Source organism: Clavelina lepadiformis, chromosome 4 (genome assembly GCF_947623445.1).
Source record: "Clavelina lepadiformis chromosome 4, kaClaLepa1.1, whole genome shotgun sequence".
Taxonomy (NCBI): Eukaryota; Metazoa; Chordata; class Ascidiacea; order Aplousobranchia; family Clavelinidae; genus Clavelina; species Clavelina lepadiformis.
Window position 1 is genome coordinate 7,170,330 of NC_135243.1, and position 20,362 is coordinate 7,190,691.

Sequence of the window (20,362 nt, forward strand, 5' to 3'; positions counted from 1 at the left end):
GCACTTTCTGACATTGACGTTGAACAAACTTATGTTAGAAGAAATATATTATAATTTCGATAAAGAAAGTGAGAAGTGATTGGACATAGAAACTGACCGTGGTGAGGCTCGGGCGTAGGTCGGATTAACGCAAAACGTTTAAGGGCCTGTAGTAGCATTTTAAGCAGTTTTGAAACGGCAACACGGCGACTGTGACGAAGGGCTTATGCACGACGTCACTATAGAAAAACTATAATTGGTTCCGGTCCAGTGCGCATGTGACGTTATTTTGGGATGGCTCATTGTAGTTATGGCTTTTGCTGAGTGTAGGTCCAGGCTAAAGTTGACATTTTGTGTTGGTTCAAAATTAAGGCTTTTTGGCTGCTTTTTTGAAAAAATGTAAGGAAAAACGTTGTATAAAAGTCGAAGCATTTAGTTGTGTGAGAATTCCAGATACGAGAATTTGCTCAAAATACTGCATTAAGTCCTTTTATCCTACATATTGGTGGATACAAAAACTTTGCTAGGGGACCGGGTTTGTTTAGTAGCCAATGCACATTGAAAATATTTACTTTGCATTGTTTAAGATAGGGCTTCGGATGGGCCCACAGCACCTTAAAAAATCAATAGTTGTTGCTGAAACTAACCATAGGTTGATCTGGAATGTGCGCTTTAATGAGACGGTCGACATATCTTGCGAGTTTGTGTTCCGATGGAATAAATATAAGCTCAATTATTTTGCAAACTTTTTCACAATCTTTCAAATATAAAAGATGCTTCATGTCTGAAGGTAAACTATCTTTCAACAAGCAACATTTAGAGAAACAATTTATTGTAATACAAATCACAATAAATGCAATTCTATTTTAAAACGCAATTTCAAATGCAAAGGATTCGTTATTAGTGCCGGTCAATTTTCCATCGATGCTTACCTTTTAGTGGTAGTATAGCTGTAAAAATTAACACAAGAATTTAGTTTCTCTTTTAACTGCAAAGGCACATTTTAAACAATATTTCTACTTTAAATCACACACAAAACTTACCACCAAAGACGGTATTGGAAGCAGTAACTAGTGGGGGTGGGAATTTTGACAACCCAGTTGAAGTAACTGCCGCAGTGGTAGGTGGGAGCGCAGTAAGTCTTCATAGTACACTTGTAAGAGCAAGCGTAATGTTGAACAAGATCGTCGATCTTCTTTCTCCAATCAGCATCAAATTGACGTATCACGACATTACAATTAGAGACAAGCCTATCAGCATAGCAGCTGTACATCCATCTAACATAAGTGTTTTTATAATAGCAACTTCCGTGGTAGAATTCAAGCATGTCATGGTAGGACCTCCAGTGGACATTTTTAGCCTGAAATCGAATTGAAAACCATGGATGAAATTGGTGCATAAACTATTGATTGCTACCTACCTACATGCTAGTTTTATAATAATTATACCTTGTACATTTTCTCTATGAAATTTTTACGAGCAGCATCGCGTTGAGCTTCGAGCTTCTTCTTGTAAGCACCGATGGCAGCTGTACGTTTGGTTTTGCAAGTTTCGAAACTTGCTTTAACCTTGGCAATGAGATCATTAACGCTCTTCTTGTAAGCGGCAATCCTGGCAGTGAACTTGGTAACGCAATCAAGGATTTGAGCAGCAAGCTTAGCCTTGTATTCGGCGACCAATTTTTTAGATTGTGCTTGGAGAGCGGCGCATTGTCTGTTGATCTCAATGACGTAGTTGTAACTGATGACGCCACTGCATAAAAACGAGGTAATTACTTAAGCGTTTTGTGCAAGAAAAATGTTGGCGTCACATAAATTTTTACGTCAAACATACTTGCAAGTGTATTTGGTGCGGAGATACTGAATGTACCAGTTGTGCCTGTCCTTGATGATCTGTTCGTACTTGGCAATGTATTGCAAATGGATGCTGATCCACTTGGATTTCCAAGAGCTAAAAGCAGCAGTACGGGCCCGGACAACTTCGTCTCTCTTCTTGGTTAATTCAGCAACAACACCATCGATGCTACCAGCGTCATCTTTTAAAACGAATTCAAATTAAAAAACTAACTATCAACAGAGAATTTAGTCTATCGGGTGTATACTTACTGACGTCACACTTCTTCAAGTTCTTGTAGGTGCAGGAGCGGTATTTGTAAACGAAAGGAGACAAAGAATAACGAGCATATTTGTAGGTGTTCTTGTAACAATACCAGGTACCAAGGCTCTTGCTAAAAAGTGTTGTGTATCAAACGAGGCTCATAATAATAATTTTTGTTAAATATATAAACATCAACTCACCAGTTGGTGTAGTAAGTTTTGCTGGAGAATCTGTTTCCGTATCCGGCGTAGCAACGATATGCGCAGGTGTAGTACTGGACAAGCTTAGCACGGTATTGAGCAAGATGTGCAGCGTATTGTCTGGACAAAGAGTAAACCCTGAACTTTTGGGATGAGTGGTAGCTGGAGACGACCCAGTTGAGCTTCCAGTATTCCCAGTAAGATTGACCATTATCTGGAGAAATTATGTTTTACATTAAAATCTCAGTGTATCAAGTTAGAGCATGTGATGAAACTGCCAAAGCAAATTATTCCCTCACCGTAAAGTTTGTGCAAAGCTGCTCTGTATCCGGCAACGTTCTTTCCGCAAATTGCCAGATTCATGGCGGTGAATTTGTTGACGTAATCCTTGATCTTGGCATCGAGTTTAGTTTTGTATTCGGCAAGCTTTTGGAGACGGGTGTTCAAGCAATCAACGGTACTAAATAAAGTTTTAGCTTGTTTGTTACAAGAAACGTTTAAGTTTTGAAATCCATTTTTGACGCGAATACTTACGACTTAACCATCTTTTCGTGATATTGAGCGACCATGCTGAGTTTTGCTCTGGCACCTGTGCAATAACGACCAACAGCGGCAAGCTTGGCCTGGAGGAGTCTCTGCTTGTATTCGTTGATCCTCCTGTCTCGTTCAGCAATGAGAACCGACTTGTTGGCCAAAGGATAGGCGCAGCTGCAAATATTTTATGCTTTAAATACTTTTACAGGTACAGGTATATAGAATTTAATTGCTGTTCTCTTGTGGACGTTGCTCTCCATATGAAATATTTGAACATGGATTATCAGGTTGACACTAAAATGATTTATCTAAATGTAATTGATATTTACTTACAGGTAGTTATAATAGATCTTGATGTAATGTTCGAATTCGTTGGTGTACTTGGCATGAGCAGCACAGATGCTATTAATGAATTGACCTTTTTGGCTTGAAATATCCTGTGAGGCCTTGATATAGTGTGGTCTCAAGCAGCCCCTCAATTCCTTTTCCAGATCAGGAACGGAAGATTCTTTTCAACAAACAATCGGTCAAAACCTTTTATTGAAAATAAGTTTTTTTTTCACGTTTACCAAAACAAAATCAAACTTACCCCTCCAACTTGGTTGACCACATCTATCATTGGGGTAATACTTCAAGTAAGGTGCGTAGTACTTAATGTCACAATAAGCATGGTTGAATTTAATGCTGTATGTGTAGCAATTGGTAGTGGGAAAGACGCAGAATTTATGCGCACACCAATAGTTGTACGGATGAATGTAGGAAAGAGCGCTGGATGCCTGTCCGAAAAGAATTGGTTGATTTTATTAATAATACCTTTAAGCGTAGTACGTTATACTAATTAGATATCACAAAGCGTAACTAAGTTATAACCATAATTTACTTACGGCAATGCACGCGAAAAGAACCAACAAAAGCTTCATGGTGCTGTCCAAGATGCTTGTTTAGTCGAATGAAGACTGGTTAATATATTTCTGTCGAGCCGTTTATATACTGTTTCTCCTCTACTTCTCCGATGTTTAATTCTGTTGTGTTTTATCACGCAACTACTCATTTATGCAAACAAATGCATTTTAAAAACTAGCTTTTTTAATTTAACAAAACAACTTTTAAGAAATTTACTGTAAAGTACTCACATGCGAATATTTGTTCTAAATGTTATGACGGCTTCCAGGTTACCATTTCCATACGACATTAATATATTAGTCGTTATTTATTAAAATTTTGTTGTTTTAACCCTTTGTTGTGATGATTTGCAACATCATTTGTCAAACGATTTGTAACAAATATAGTTCTTTGTTGTTTGCAGAAGCAAGGTTAATTGTTTTTACATTTGAGCTGTTTATAATCACACTTCAAAAACCTACAACGCAATGCATCCACTTTGGCGTTAGAAACGTCTCGCAAAACACAACAAGAAATCAATACGTTCATCGTTTCAGATTTTTTCTCGTTAAGTGACGTAGTTATATTTTTAACAATTATATCTTGTTTTCTTCTAGGCTTTTAAGAAATAAAATCTGTCGCTGGGTCAACAATTGATATAGGCATCCCAAGAGAAACACAAATTGATATGGACTAGCGACTAGATTTGACAATCAGTTGAGTTATAAATTTTATTTCTATAACATACTTTTTGACAAATTTGACAATATCAAAAACAAGGTTAACGAAATGTAACGGTAGATTGAGTAAGTCAATCAATGTAGATCGAAGTCGGATAAAAAAGAATAAAACAGGAAAACATTAATTTTAAATCTTGATCTAAAACACAATGTTTTGTTTAAAAATAACTCATAGGCACACCTATTGACTATTGCATACAAAATAATAAACGCTCTATTTCACAAGAGATTTTATTGGAAATATTTTATCAACGAAAAACATTTTTTCGCCAATAACATACTGTATAAGTGTATATGAAGGCATTCTTATCACAGAAAGTCTAAAAATTTTCTTCGTCCTATATAGATATTTATGTTTATCAAGTATCGACAACAATCCCAGTAAAAAAATTATCTATAGCGTAAAGTAATTCAAATCAAATTTATACATTGTTGCAACTATTAGTAATAAGCGAACTGATAGACTGGTGATAACTGCTTCTCCTTCCAGGATCTCTTCCACACGATTCTTCAATGTTGAAAGTTACAACAAGGTATCCATGCAGAAATGAAATTTTCGAAACAATACTTAACGTTTTTCTTTGATCTTCTACCTTAAAAGTGTTAAATAGAACAAAATGATAAAAAAAGTCCTTTAGAATCTTATAGATAAAAAAGATCGCTTCAATCTGCTTAAATTATACATCTTCCAAGTTATTAGTCCAACATGCACCTCATATACAAAGACATAGAAAGTCATACTCTGATACGCAAAATATTGAATCAGGTGTAAGCCATCCTCATCCCAGTCAGTTACTGCTTCCAATAACGTCTTTGGCGGTAAGTTTTGTGTGTCAGTTCTGCTTTTTGCAAAGTCACAGATATTTGCGAAAACATTAACTTCAAAAAACTTTCAAATCTGTTTTCGAAGACTTCATTTTTTCCACAAAAAGCGAAATATTAAGACCTTTACAAAACATGATCAGAAAAGATGTTTGACGAAGATATGTAAGGTTCAGGAAGATTTGCCAACCTTCAGCGGAGCGTTGCAGTGGTGCGCGTACTCCAAAGGGTTCTGGGTGTATTATTAGGATTTATTACCAAACGCAAAGGAGAGATTTTGAAGCACTACGAGAAGTGGTATACACTGTCTCACCGTATCCTAAAACTAGATTTGTATATGTGTATATTTTTGGCTTGAACTATTTTAGTGTTTTAATTTGAACTCTGTGTGACTGATGTACTTCTTTCTACCGATGTACTTTTTTCTTTTGTTGTTATTCTTTAAAGTGAGGGGCAAGTCCAAAAACAAGTTGATCTTATATGAACGAACACTATTAAGAACAGTACTTACTGAATATTGTGGAAAATAGTTTTGAAAAATAATTCTGGGTTAGGTAATAATAATCAAAAGAAAATAGCAGGATTGGCGAATCGAACTTTTTGATCGAAAAAGTAAACGTTCGGGTGAATACAAGAGTGAAGCTCGAGTTCGTGACAACACTTAAAATGGTGACGTTCGTGCTGGACGTTCGGGCTCGTCGGCCTGATCGGCAAATTCCAACAAAATACACTGGCATGCAAAAACAGATACGATGAACACTTTAATTTCTTGTTGTGTTTTGCGAGACGTTTCTAACGCCAAAGTGGATGCATTGCGTTGTAGGTTTTTGAAGTGTGATTATAAACAGCTCAAATGTAAAAACAATTAACCTTGCTTCTGCAAACAACAAAGAACTATATTTGTTACAAATCGTTTGACAAATGATGTTGCAAATCATCACAACAAAGGGTTAAAACAACAAAATTTTAATAAATAACGACTAATATATTAATGTCGTATGGAAATGGTAACCTGGAAGCCGTCATAACATTTAGAACAAATATTCGCATGTGAGTACTTTACAGTAAATTTCTTAAAAGTTGTTTTGTTAAATTAAAAAAGCTAGTTTTTAAAATGCATTTGTTTGCATAAATGAGTAGTTGCGTGATAAAACACAACAGAATTAAACATCGGAGAAGTAGAGGAGAAACAGTATATAAACGGCTCGACAGAAATATATTAACCAGTCTTCATTCGACTAAACAAGCATCTTGGACAGCACCATGAAGCTTTTGTTGGTTCTTTTCGCGTGCATTGCCGTAAGTAAATTATGGTTATAACTTAGTTACGCTTTGTGATATCTAATTAGTATAACGTACTACGCTTAAAGGTATTATTAATAAAATCAACCAATTCTTTTCGGACAGGCATCCAGCGCTCTTTCCTACATTCATCCGTACAACTATTGGTGTGCGCATAAATTCTGCGTCTTTCCCACTACCAATTGCTACACATACAGCATTAAATTCAACCATGCTTATTGTGACATTAAGTACTACGCACCTTACTTGAAGTATTACCCCAATGATAGATGTGGTCAACCAAGTTGGAGGGGTAAGTTTGATTTTGTTTTGGTAAACGTGAAAAAAAAACTTATTTTCAATAAAAGGTTTTGACCGATTGTTTGTTGAAAAGAATCTTCCGTTCCTGATCTGGAAAAGGAATTGAGGGGCTGCTTGAGACCACACTATATCAAGGCCTCACAGGATATTTCAAGCCAAAAAGGTCAATTCATTAATAGCATCTGTGCTGCTCATGCCAAGTACACCAACGAATTCGAACATTACATCAAGATCTATTATAACTACCTGTAAGTAAATATCAATTACATTTAGATAAATCATTTTAGTGTCAACCTGATAATCCATGTTCAAATATTTCATATGGAGAGCAACGTCCACAAGAGAACAGCAATTAAATTCTATATACCTGTACCTGTAAAAGTATTTAAAGCATAAAATATTTGCAGCTGCGCCTATCCTTTGGCCAACAAGTCGGTTCTCATTGCTGAACGAGACAGGAGGATCAACGAATACAAGCAGAGACTCCTCCAGGCCAAGCTTGCCGCTGTTGGTCGTTATTGCACTGCTGCCAGAGCAAAACTCAGCATGGTCGCTCAATATCACGAAAAGATGGTTAAGTCGTAAGTATTCGCGTCAAAAATGGATTTCAAAACTTAAACGTTTCTTGTAACAAACAAGCTAAAACTTTATTTAGTACCGTTGATTGCTTGAACACCCGTCTCCAAAAGCTTGCCGAATACAAAACTAAACTCGATGCCAAGATCAAGGATTACGTCAACAAATTCACCGCCATGAATCTTGCTATTTGCGGAAAGAACGTTGCCGGATACAGAGCAGCTTTGCACAAACTTTACGGTGAGGGAATAATTTCCTTTGACAGTTTCATCACATACTCTAACTTGATACACTGAGTTTTTTAATGTAAAACATAATTTCCCCAGATAATGGTCAATCTTACTGGGAATATTGGAAGCTCAACTTGGTCGTCTCCAGTTACCACTCAACCCAAAAGTTCAAGGTTTACTCTTTGTCTAGACAATACGCTGCACATCTTGCTCAATACCGTGCTAAGCTTGTCCAGTACTACACCTGCGCATATCGTTGCTACGCCGGATACGGAAACAGATTCTCCAGCAAAACTTACTACACCAACTGGTGAGTTGATGTTTATATATTCAACAAAAATTATTATTATGAGCCTCGTTTGATACAAAACACTTTTTAGCAAGAGCCTTGGTACCTGGTATTGTTACAAGAACACCTACAAATATGCTCGTTATTCCTTGTCTCCTTTCGTTTACAAATACCGCTCCTGCACCTACAAGAACTTGAAGAAGTGTGACGTCAGTAAGTATACACCCGATAGACTAAATTCTCTGTTGATAGTTAGTTTTTTAATTTGAATTTGTTTTAAAAGATGACGCTGGTAGCATCGATGGCGTTGTTGCTGAATTAACCAAGAAGAGAGACGAAGTTGTCCGGGCCCGTACTGCTGCTTTTAGCTCTTGGAAATCCAAGTGGATCAGCATCCATTTGCAATACATTGCCAAGTACGAACAGATCATCAAGGACAGACACAACTGGTACATTCAGTATCTCCGCACCAAATACACTTGCAAGTATGTTTGACGTAAAAATTTATGTGAGGTCAACATCTTCCTTCCACAAAACGCTTAAGTAATTACCTCGTTTTTATGCAGTGGCGTCATCAGTTACAATTACGTCATTGAGATCAACAGACAATGCGCCGCTCTCCAAGCACAATCTAAAAAATTGGTCGCCGAATACAAGGCTAAGCTTGCTGCTCAAATCCTTGATTGCGTTACCAAGTTCACTGCCAGGATTGCCGCTTACAAGAAGAGCGTTAATGATCTCATTGCCAAGGTTAAAGCAAGTTTCGAAACTTGCAAAACCAAACGTACAGCTGCCATCGGTGCTTACAAGAAGAAGCTCGAAGCTCAACGCGATGCTGCTCGTAAAAATTTCATAGAGAAAATGTACAAGGTATAATTATTATAAAACTAGCATGTAGGTAGGTAGCAATCAATAGTTTATGCACCAATTTTATCCATGGTTTTCAATTACATTACAGGCCAAAAATGTTCACTGGAGGTCCTACCATGACATGCTTGAATTCTACCACGGAAGTTGCTATTATAAAAACACTTATGTTAGATGGATGTACAGCTGCTATGCTGATAGGCTTGTCTCTAATTGTAATGTCGTGATACGTCAATTTGATGCTGATTGGAGAAAGAAGATCGACGATCTTGTTCAACATTACGCTTGCTCTTACAAGTGTACTATGAAGACTTACTGCGCTCCCACCTACCACTGCGGCAGTTACTTCAACTGGGTTGTCAAAATTCCCACCCCCACTAGTTACTGCTTCCAATACCGTCTTTGGTGGTAAGTTTTGTGTGTGATTTAAAGTAGAAATATTGTTTAAAATGTGCCTTTGCAGTTAAAAGAGAAACTAAATTTTTGTGTTAATTGTTACAGCTACTACCACTAAAAGGTAAGCATCGATGGCAAATTGACCGGCACTAATAACGAATCCTTTGCATTTAAAATTGCGTTTTAAAATAGAATTGCATTTATTGTGATTTGTATTACAATAAATCGTTTCTCTAAATGTTGCTTGTTGAAAGATAGTTTACCTTCAGACATGAAAGATCTTTTATATTTGAAAGATTGTGAAAAAGTTTGCAAAATAATTGAGCTTATATTTATTCCATCGGAACACAAACTCGCAAGATATGTCGACCATCTCATTAAAGCGCACATTCCAGATTAACCTAAATTTCAAATGGCCATTGTTTCAACTTAGTCAGAGAACATAATTATTTATATAGAGTTTTTGCAGATAGCAACGTTACAGTTTCAATACAATGAAATCAGTTACGAAGCATGGAATAGAAGGTTAATTTCAGCGTCAAAAAGCAGAAAATTTTGTTCGTTTCCGTAACGACCATGGCTGTGAGTGGTCACAGAAAACGATCACAGTAACGTTCCCTGCTTTAGTAAAAAGAATATCACATGTTTGTGGGACGCAGCGCCATCGCCATTGGACATGTCATTGACACTTTTGTGTTATATGACCGAAAGTGTCTTGTGATAGCTGTTTTTTATGAAAATACATTTTGTGCTTATTCTGAGGTGACCTTGAGTTTAGTTTAGTTGTAATAACATATCGCGAGGGTAATAAGCTAATAATAAAACTACAATTTATTTCCAGGCATTTTTAAGCGATTTTTAGACGTAAAATTTCGCTCCGCGCATTTTGGCGGAAAGGGCATATACAGGAGAGTTTTAAATCTAGCACTAAAAATTGTTGGCCCTTTTCTCAACGCCATTTTAAATACGCCACTGTATGTAAAGTTTATAGATTGAAGAATGCGAAAGTGTTTATAAAGACTAAATTAATTTACCAAATTACAATTCAACAATTTGCGTTTTAAAATAGAAATAAGAAAGCTGTGCTTAATTGCCTGGAAAACCAGCATACCGTCAGATGAAAACGCAAGAGAACAGTTACTAGAGTTAGTTGTGCGGGAATGATTAAACGATACCGATATGCTTCAATGCGCTTATGATGGCAGCAGAGAACAAAATTTTGAAAATAAGACAATATATCAAAAATTACAAAATCAAACTTTATAAAACAAACATGGACAGACAGCTGAGCATTTGTCAGGAAAAGTCACCAAATTTCAAGTTTCTACAGCAAACAGTGCAACTGTACACCACGTTATGCAGGGTTGGCCACACATAGGGTAGATAGGGTTAAAGTAAAACAGTCGCTTATGCAAACACGTAAATCCTTGCGAAGTATGTTCAAAATACCGTCTGTGTTATTTACCCGATTTCATCGCTACGTTACCACCATGAATCTGACCTTTAGAGCATTTTTACCTTCACAAAAATTATATTTTTAGGGCTACACAATAATGTATAGCGTATAGCCCATAGGCTCCCGAGATTTCTACGGTGGAGGTATATGTTTACACGTTTCCGTTTCTCAATGGTATGGTGGTAAGCGTTTTGCTGTTCTTAGCCTTAAATCGTAAACTAAAGAAATTTTTGCTTTATGTGCAACCTCCACAGTAAAATGTTGATTTCTTTCCAAGCAGTTGGTGATCAGCAAATTTTGTGCACCAGACTCCTTAAAAGCTCTTTCGGCCACGATGTGACGATAGGGTGAAGACTAACTATCATTATAATCGAACTAATGATCAATTAAACTAAAATTGCACGTCGTTTGATCATTGATTTGTAATTTCGTAAATTTCACAACTAGGTTGACGAGAAAAACATTTTGTTTTTGTTAACACAGTTTGAAGTGGTGAAGCCACACACAGTTACAGTAGCAACAACTTTTACAAACTGCAAACGTTAACCCATTTTGCTGGCTGTGATGACTTTCCGAAAAAGTGTCATAAACTTGTTTTAAAGCAAAGATGGTCAGGATTATCCATCAATAGAAATTATCTAGATTGACGACTGTTCATGTTTGCACATCCTGAAATGGTTTTCATTGGAAGTATTTTTCTAGTTTTATCGCAAATTAGCGGCATTTGCTGGCAATACCGGGGTCTTAAAAAAGCTAATCACACAGTAATGTTTATAGGCTACATCTAATGAATAAAAAGAAAGAAATCTCCTCGGTTGCATTCAGGAGTGCATGTTACATATCTTAGATTGGGCTTAAAAAAACTGTTTAGACCAATCAGAAGGCAGCATGGCTGGTGTTGTTTCCTAGCCTGAGAACAACCCTAGCAGTTGGCGAGTTTCAATGTCCCAGTCCTTTTTTTGTTTGCTTTGGTTTCAAAACGGTATAAATCTCTTTACGCAAATATCACAGACTCAACAGCATCGGTCAAAAAAAATTAAATAGCTTTTCTGTTTGAAATATAAACATTCCAGTTGTTATTGAACTGGGTATGGTGCGAGTTGCACATAGCGGTTAAGTTTTTTTTTTCAAGAATATTTAGTTGGTTGAAAATGGTGCATTTGGCCTTTGATTGGTAAACTTCAGTTGAAAATAAGTTTATGACGTGATAAGCCAAGAAACTCTGTCGGTAATTTTTACGAGACGAATTGTTCTTAAGCTGCAACTTTCAATTCCTTTCCCAGAGAGTTGCCTTATATCTCAAGTCAATTAAAGATAGCTTTTGAAGAGATTTGAGAAACCATTCAATCTTCTTATGGCAGACAGACTACAACAATTAATTAAGTAAACGAATCATCGCCTTTTCGTTTGATGTCTCTAGTTTTGGACAAACACCCTCTCTCAAATGATAGTGCCATTTGAGATATGCCAATAGAACATCGGTCAGTATGAGCACCTAGATATAAATTGCATAAGTTTAGTATCAGAGTGAAAGACGTTATAGCCTGAAAACTAAAATTCGTGACTCAAAGCAATAAAATCTTAGAGTTTCTTGATATGGTACAAGGTGACATGCTAAAAAACATAAACAAAACTGGATTCTTTTTTGATCGGTTTCATATGTGTTGTTTTTTAAACTCGTAAGTGACATTATCAGGAATGACTCAATAAAATCAAGCAATTTGGAAAAACTTTATTCTACTTTCGTAGCAAAGATTTAATGCAAACTTTGTATCAATTTTAATTCGGAAAAAGAATAAAACACATAAATATTTTTGTTTTGTTAACTTCATATTGCAATAAAGATATGTTAACACAGTTAAATGAGCACCTAACCAACCTGGGCAGTTGTGTAAGCAAGAGATGAAGCAAAAAAGAAATTAGCATTGGCTGAACGAGCACCAATCCACAGATTCCACATGACTGGGCATACAATGGCTGTTGTTATCAGCATAATTGATGTCACAATGGCCATTCGTAGATCTAGATGGAAACAGCTACCGTTAAGTTGCAAGAAAATAATCGCTCAAAAATCAATCCATTTTAAGTAGCACCACAGCAAGTTACAGTCGTTTGTAAGCAAGTTAAATAAAGCAGACCTAAATTTCCAAACAAATCAATATACATTTAAAAGTATGTGACCACAGCGGAAGAATTGATAACCAAAGACCAGCATCACCCAAGCTCGGATAACTTTTCAAAGCAGCCACGATTCCGATCAGAATAAAGCTCAAACAAACTGGATGCGACCTAAGCAAAATAGACATAAGATTAATTCAACTGATCTCTTTATGTCCATATCAATTGCCCAGTCATATCCAGTGGGATGGAACCTATAACCATACTTTTATTCCCTGTAGTTTATCTCGGTGTAAAATATATTACGTAATTTCACTCACCTAAGCTTAATAGACATTGGGATACTGAAGACGATTACGTTTAATTGAAACACGCAAAGAAAAAAAGATTGAAAATGGTCGAAGACCTCGGTGAAAAAGTACCAAAACACCCCAACATTTGGAGTTTGGTCAGGCACACGTAATCTAGAATAATATTTCAATTATTTCAAATTGTTGCAAATTCTTGTTTACACTTCTTTGTCTGTTTATTGTTAAGGGCAATCACTGTTTAAGACATGTATACATAATAGGGCTGGAAATTTAGCCGATTTTCTTCAGCCGTTAGCCAGATGGCATTAACCGTTAGCTGCCAAAGTCACTAATCGTTAATTTACATTGTTAATTGCAAGCAAAACTAGAGTTGCATTAACAACTTATGTCACGATAGACGACAAAGTTTATCAGGAAAATAAGCATTCAAAAATTAAAATGATTAACAGAGCAGTAAATTTCTACGAGCCAATGGATTGCCAAACCTGTCGCTCCAAACTTGTTTCTAAATGTATGTTTTCGGCTAATAGCTAACAAAATCTTTAGTCGCTAGCGGCTATTAGCTGGCCAAATTTTCCAAGCCCTAATACATAGGTACCATACATAAAGGAATAATGTGAAACAATTGACTCCAGTGACTCATCGTGCAAATATGCGATCACAAACAGCAAAGACAGCCACATGAGAAAACACAAAGTTGTCAGAAGCATACAGGTGTAGATGGTCCATGATGTTTTCTACACAAAAAGAATTTGTAAGATATTAGCAATGAACTAATAACTACAATTGTTGCTAGTAAAGTAACTATGTGAAAAATTAAAAACATTTTCCAGGGTCAAACAACTAGCTTATCCAAGTATTCCTGGGTGATTGAAAATGTGTGTAAAAGCAGCTTCATGTGGAAGCTTAACTATACTGTCAAAAGAGAGAGAGTGCAATTGCAAAATGACCTACATTTCATAAAATATTACCAACCTGATACTTATAATAGCACAGAGCAGCTGCAAACAATAAGACAATGGGATAAAGTGATTCGTAAGTTGCCAGAGCCAGAAATAATGTCGTAGAAAAAACACTTCCAGATAGCGAAGCATTAAGGAACAAAGCAAGGAACATATTACTGAAAATCAGCGTACATTTGGAAACACAAGTTGCAATGGTAAAAGGATTGAAAAGATACCTAAAGTAATATGAAACAAAATCAAATGGTTATAAAAACATACAATTACATAAAAACAAGTGATTTAAGACTAAAAGTACAGACAAGTACACAACATAAAATAGTAGAATTATAGAATGATGTTATTACTGTACAATGTTGCACTTTTTCATAAATGTTTATATTTATATGAGGGGAGGAAAACTACCAGCCACAAGGTCGTTTCCTTTTGCATTGTCTGCAGAGGCAATTACAAACTAAACATGGAATTCAATAAATCCACTTTGTTTATAGCAACAAAAACAAATAACTATTATACACCTTAAAGTTAACTTATGTTAGTTAGCTCATGTTATCACCCATTGTAGCATTTCACAACCACGACCACCAACTCCTATAAACAAACAAACGATTGAGACAAGATGTCTGAAGTTACAAGTCTAGAAGTCTGTAGAGACCATGCCTTAACTGATCATGAGATGAAGATTTAATTACTTGGCACAGTAAATATGAGCCAGCTGACCATGTTTCCTGCTGTCTTTCATACCACCATTGTCTGTCTGAACATTCATACAAGAAGCTGCCAGGAGATTTTGTGTGGCTAGTAGAAATTAGTTGCTAGGATGGTAGCATCCCTCAGAGTCAAGAGGGAAACAGTCAGGGTTTTGGCCATAGTGCAGCTGGCAAAATGCCAGAAAGAACAAGTAGGCGGTCATTTGGAGTTGGTTGGTGGCATCCAGTGACAGTTTGTAGGCAGTTAATAATTGGCACGTCAATGGTGTTGTAACTGCTAATGACTCGAATTGAGCCAATGGCTCAAGTTACGTGATAACAGTTGTGACTGCAAAAACTAGAGCATTAAGTAAGAAACTGGAATATTTAAAAAAAACTACACTTCTATGAAAAAAGTATTAACCAAATTAATTTTGTGCCAGTCATAACGTTATCACTCGTAAAACCAATTTAACCCAATGCGTAGTGTGACGTCAAACATGAAGTGAAGTCAAAAACATTGATCTTACTTGACCCAAAACACAAGAAATGAAATCAAGTCAAGTCACAAGCTAAATTGGTGCGACTTGACTCAAGTCACTACTCAAACTGACTGGACTCGAACCATAAAAAATGACATGGTTCACAACCCTGCATTTCAGCAATTCTCGTGTGGGTACTTGTACACCATGCTGGAGCACAATGCTCTGCAGCATAATACACCAAGGCCAAGATAGAACTATCAGTACTGATTGTACCCCTGTATCACCTTTTGCCAATAAGATTTTTCAAGAGTCCAGTTCGAGCTGACACTTTCCCACGTAACATTCATCCAAATACATTAGAATCGCATTTAATAACAAAATTAAATCAGTTTTGTTTAAACAAAAGCAAAAAAAAACATGTTAAATGCTTTGGCCAGATTTGTTCTCTAAAGACTTGACCAAAAACATTAAGCTAATTTTCAAATATATACAATTTTGGAGGCAGAATGTTGCCAACATCCCACCTTGTAAGTAAAAAGATTCGTCATCAATGATTTGGCAGCATATCATAAGCTTATATTCTAAATGATAAATATCAAATAAGACTTAACGAAAAAGTATTAATACTTACAACAAAGATATTAATAATGGAATATCTTTCATGCCACTTTCATTTAGCTTGATGCTTTTGCTTTGTGATGAGATATCATTATCAGGCTTGTAAATATCAATCAACTACAGGAAAACAAACAAGATAAATTATTTATCAAAAATATGGTGACATTTATAACAAGCATCATTTTATTACCAACCTCATTTCGGATAAACTTTTCAGCAAAGCGAAGTAATGCCAGTGAAGTTACTATGTCGCATGTCTAGAAAAGCGTTATATCAAAATCAAGTAAAGTTGTCCATGAAAAATCAACAATGTTCCATTTTAAGTACATAGTGATATGCTCCTATATACTTTTCTAAAATACAAGTACTAGTATACACTGCTAAATTTAAACAAATAAAATGAAAGTGCAACATTAAAACAAGCTTGTCTTAAAAATAAGTACCTAATATCTACTTACTATACCAACATTCGTTTGCCCTAAAATCTCATCATAAATTCAATGAAGTTTTCACTTGCCCCACCAGCACTCTGATGTCATAACCTGACTTTGGGCATGAATGGCGCAAATGTTTATTCTAATTCACTGGAAAGTACCTGGTGGGCTATGACATCAAAATGATTGTGAGGACAGTGAATAATTCCTTGTTTTACTGCTAATTACAGTTATACATTAGAGCAGTATTTCTCAAACTGTCTGCCGTGGAAATTTTAGAAAATAAGCTATTCGTGTTACAAATAGGCATGCATGTAAGCATGCGAGACTTGAGTTTGTGCTATCCATTGAAAACTGATAATATTATAGTATTTGTCTTGCCGATTTTAGTAAAGGTAATTGTCACATTTTATTTGTATTATATTATTATGTAATAATGTATTTTTAAACAAGACGTCCACCGACTAACAGGAAAGCAATTGTATTTAGTCTGATAAGTATTTTAATAAAGCTAATACATCCAAACAGAAAATGCGTAAATGTAAAGAAGATTACATTCACTACGAGTTCAAGACTTGAGAATCACCAACGACCTTTCTGCATTATCTGCAATAGAGATCCTATTGAATGACCGGTGCAAAAGCCATCAATCTTATCCATCCATCTTACCATTTGCATCGTCATGGCTCCATGAATATGAATTTTCAGCTCTGACAGAAATTAAAAGCAAAAAACGGGAGACTTCTTGGAATTGACGATGAAATGAGGGTGTGCTTGGCAACGACGGAACCTTGTTTCAATCTTATTTGTTCCCAAAAACAGGCATCACATTAAAAATTTGCAAAATAAAACTTTATAAAGGAACTTTGTTAGCTCCGAATTTTTATTTTTCATTTTCTTATTGTGCCGCAAGCTGAAAAGGTTTGAGAACCACTGTACGAGAGTTTTAAAATTAAACATGACTGCGTAAACTAACTACATATATATACCCTATTTTAAGACAAATTTGTCTTACTGTTGCACTAGTATTTTATTCTGCACGAGATATCAAATCAATCAATTTAAACATGCCACTACTGCCGCCAAATTATCTAAACAGTGTTTAAAACCTGGTCAAATGCTAAAAAATTCTTGGTAAATTTAAGGATAAAATAGATAAACATAATTGTTTGTCTTCGCATATTTTACTTTAAACCAAATATTGGAAATATTCTTACCGCAAACATGAGGTATAGTAAAAGTGGTGAGCATTCTTGCAACCTTGACATAAATATCAAAAGCAGAGTGCTCTACAAAAACATAATAAGTAATAACGACTAAAAGGTGATGATGAACAAAGAGTTGTTATGCTGATCAATTTTTTTACATGTTTTGCTATATATACGTATAAATACTGAAAAGTGTCAGATATATATAAGTATATACATTTGGATGAATAAGCAAAAAAATTTACTGAAAAAGGAAAGTATCTTGAAAATAGTACTTAAGTATATAAAAAGGTTTATAATCATGTTCACCAACCCCATGATAAGAATCACCTTCGTGAATGGAGCCACCTTGTTTAAGGACTGAAATTCCTTCAACAACTAAATAAATAATTAGTTATTTGTTAGCAAAGAATGTTCAATAAACTAACAATCAATAAACTTTTCTAATGAAACACACTACAACTTCTTCAAGTAGAACATAGTATGATAATACAAACGTTTACAAAAAGACAAAAACACTTCTAATTGTTCAAGAACTACAGTGTATAAATACATATATATATAAAAATTCTAAGATACAGCCAAAATCAAAATATACATTGCCTTTCAAATTTCCTATACAGCATGTTTCAAATATACAGTACATAAAAATGTAAGAAAAAACTGGAAAATACCTCTATGCCATGAAGACAATGGAGTTGAAACTTCAGGCAAACTGGAAAGCCAGGACACAAATTCTGGAGCAGCAAACAGCCATGCTCTCAGCAAAACAGCAAGAGAAATATACAAAAGCATTTCTACTGCAGAATGTTTGTTCTGAACTGAACGCAATATAAAATATATATATATTTACATACCAATACAGTAAAAAGGTAAAGATTGATTGCGACAAAGATGTATCTAATGCTTGATCCAAAACGTCATGAATGACAAGTTAATATTTTCATTGTCCTTAACTGACATCACTCATGAGAGTAGGGTGACTGGTTCTTTTCTTTCAACCGTCTCTCACCTTCAGCGTTATGTCTACCCATATTTTTACATCCAGGGAGGTGGCAAATGAGCTTTTTTGAAATATCTACAATCCGAGATTCAAACCTTGATTTAACAGTTGCCAGTTGAGTGCTTTAAGCACATGGCCATGAACTCTCTCAATATACAGTAACAAACATAATATATATATCGATGTAATTACTTTATAGAATATATTATCTAAAGCGAACAAACCTTAAACGGTGGTGTAACTTACGTAATTCTTCATTATGTATATATATATGTGTATCACGGGATATTTTTGTGCACCTGTTCTTTTAGCATTGCATTTTTGTATTATATCACCCTGTTTGTGAGTCACACTAATTTTGCGGGGTAAGCTGTTTGTTACTATGCATACAGTTTGTTTTTATTCCTACTACTTATTAAGCGCAAATTGTTGTGTGTACGTGCACTGTTTGTTTATATGTGTTAACAAGTACAGTATTTTTATTAGCGCTGTGCATTGCTTCATTAGTCTGGTTGTTGTTTTTTAAAATGTTCTCACACTGGTGCACTTCTTTAACATAAGCATCTGTTTTTTTTCGGTTTTTTAACTTCCTCATGACACGTTTCTACGCAGCCCAAGAGGATTTTTCTGGTAATTAGCAGCTCACGCTTATTGTCGTGCAACGTTGCAAAGATTGATGGTTTTTGTGCTTTGCTTGCAGGTATGGTAGTGAAGTTTTTCTATGTTTGGGTTTTTACTGAAGGGGAGAAACTAACTGTTGTAAAGTGAAGCCCTCTTTTACATTGGACTCGGTTGTTTTAGTAAGCTTTCACGCCCAGGCATTCAGTACATTTTTGGTGTACATCTGAAGATATGACAGAGCTGCTACTTTTCATTGTGCTGCTTTAACAGTTTTATTCTCACTGTTCTCAATTTCTGTCGGGTTTTACGCAGTTGACCGTAAATTCGAGAATCCAACCTGGTAGAGTTTCACTTACCAACCATAACAGGCAGACAACGAAAAGAAGCGTTACAATGGGCAAGTCTGTGAAGAAGAACATGCTGATTGCTGCATGCTATTGATTGCAGTTTTGCCAAGGATGTTCAGAGGCGTGACTCCTCTATCTACCTTCTGGAATTTTAGGAGATTGTCAAAAGAGGAAGAGAAATGACTAGCAAGGAAGAACACCTTTACAGACTTAGAGACAACCTCTTAAGCCGATGTCAGGGAAGGAGTCAATCCGTTATTTTACAAATGACTTGAAGCGCTTGGGGGAAATTGCTTTTCCCAGCAGTGAGAAAGCAGCGGTCAAGCACAAACTTGTTTATCAAGCACTTGGAATGGCGATGAAAGATACCAGTAAATACCAGTACCACCTACAAACGATAGACCTAGCAAGAGTAATGACCGGCTGACCGCCTTAATGTAATTTTAGAGATCCTGCCATAAAAAAAAATATTCGGGAAACTCCCAAAAACTAACAACCACTAAAGGACAGCAAAGTTTGTAAAAGGTGGCAATGATAAAATATTTTAGGTTGGTAAAAAACAATGAAAATATTTGTTACAGAAATATTAACAACCATTACTAACAAATTCATTTGGTGCATTCAAACAAACTTTGAGCAGCTAAACCAACGTACAATCGCAATCAACATCATAATTTTGTTCTTAAGTGCAGTAGTGTATTTAGGATTCCCTTGAGGTAGGTGGGAAAAAGTTTTGAAGAAAATGTGGGTTTGAAATTCCCTTGTTTGTACACTTCCCTCAAAACAGACAAAACACAAAAAATTTGGAGTTTCTGCGTTTATAAAAACGCTTTTTAAAGGAAATATATTCTCATATGGATGCGTATGGTGGCTTCCAGTTTTGAAGCGCCGTATAT

The 20,362-nt window shown here is 35.7% G+C and overlaps 3 protein-coding genes across 3 annotated transcripts; 1 reads left to right on the forward strand and 2 right to left on the reverse strand.

Moving 5' to 3' along the window:
- Nucleotides 1-794: 794 nt before the first annotated feature.
- LOC143452698 (uncharacterized) lies at nt 795-3,855 on the reverse strand. The gene is made up of 11 exons (XM_076953749.1): nt 3,695-3,855; nt 3,400-3,586; nt 3,144-3,318; nt 2,811-2,984; nt 2,576-2,736; nt 2,277-2,490; nt 2,085-2,206; nt 1,813-2,014; nt 1,428-1,731; nt 1,023-1,339; nt 795-929 (listed from the first exon to the last, which is right to left on the reverse strand). The coding sequence occupies exons 1-11, from the start codon at nt 3,728-3,730 to the stop codon at nt 908-910; spliced, it is 1,914 nt and encodes a 637-aa protein (XP_076809864.1). The 5' UTR covers nt 3,731-3,855; the 3' UTR covers nt 795-907.
- Nucleotides 3,856-6,392: 2,537 nt separating this feature from the next.
- On the forward strand, nt 6,393-9,452 carry LOC143452699 (uncharacterized). The gene is made up of 11 exons (XM_076953750.1): nt 6,393-6,553; nt 6,662-6,848; nt 6,930-7,104; nt 7,264-7,437; nt 7,512-7,672; nt 7,759-7,972; nt 8,043-8,164; nt 8,235-8,436; nt 8,518-8,821; nt 8,910-9,226; nt 9,320-9,452. The coding sequence occupies exons 1-11, from the start codon at nt 6,518-6,520 to the stop codon at nt 9,330-9,332; spliced, it is 1,905 nt and encodes a 634-aa protein (XP_076809865.1). The 5' UTR covers nt 6,393-6,517; the 3' UTR covers nt 9,333-9,452.
- A 2,359-nt stretch (nt 9,453-11,811) lies between these two features.
- Nucleotides 11,812-19,866, reverse strand: LOC143452702 (GPI-anchor transamidase component PIGU-like). The gene is made up of 11 exons (XM_076953754.1): nt 18,170-19,866; nt 17,809-17,873; nt 17,505-17,576; nt 16,048-16,110; nt 15,867-15,970; nt 14,075-14,279; nt 13,703-13,836; nt 13,109-13,252; nt 12,835-12,959; nt 12,550-12,692; nt 11,812-12,165 (listed from the first exon to the last, which is right to left on the reverse strand). The coding sequence occupies exons 1-11, from the start codon at nt 18,288-18,290 to the stop codon at nt 12,046-12,048; spliced, it is 1,296 nt and encodes a 431-aa protein (XP_076809869.1). The 5' UTR covers nt 18,291-19,866; the 3' UTR covers nt 11,812-12,045.
- Nucleotides 19,867-20,362: the final 496 nt, after the last annotated feature.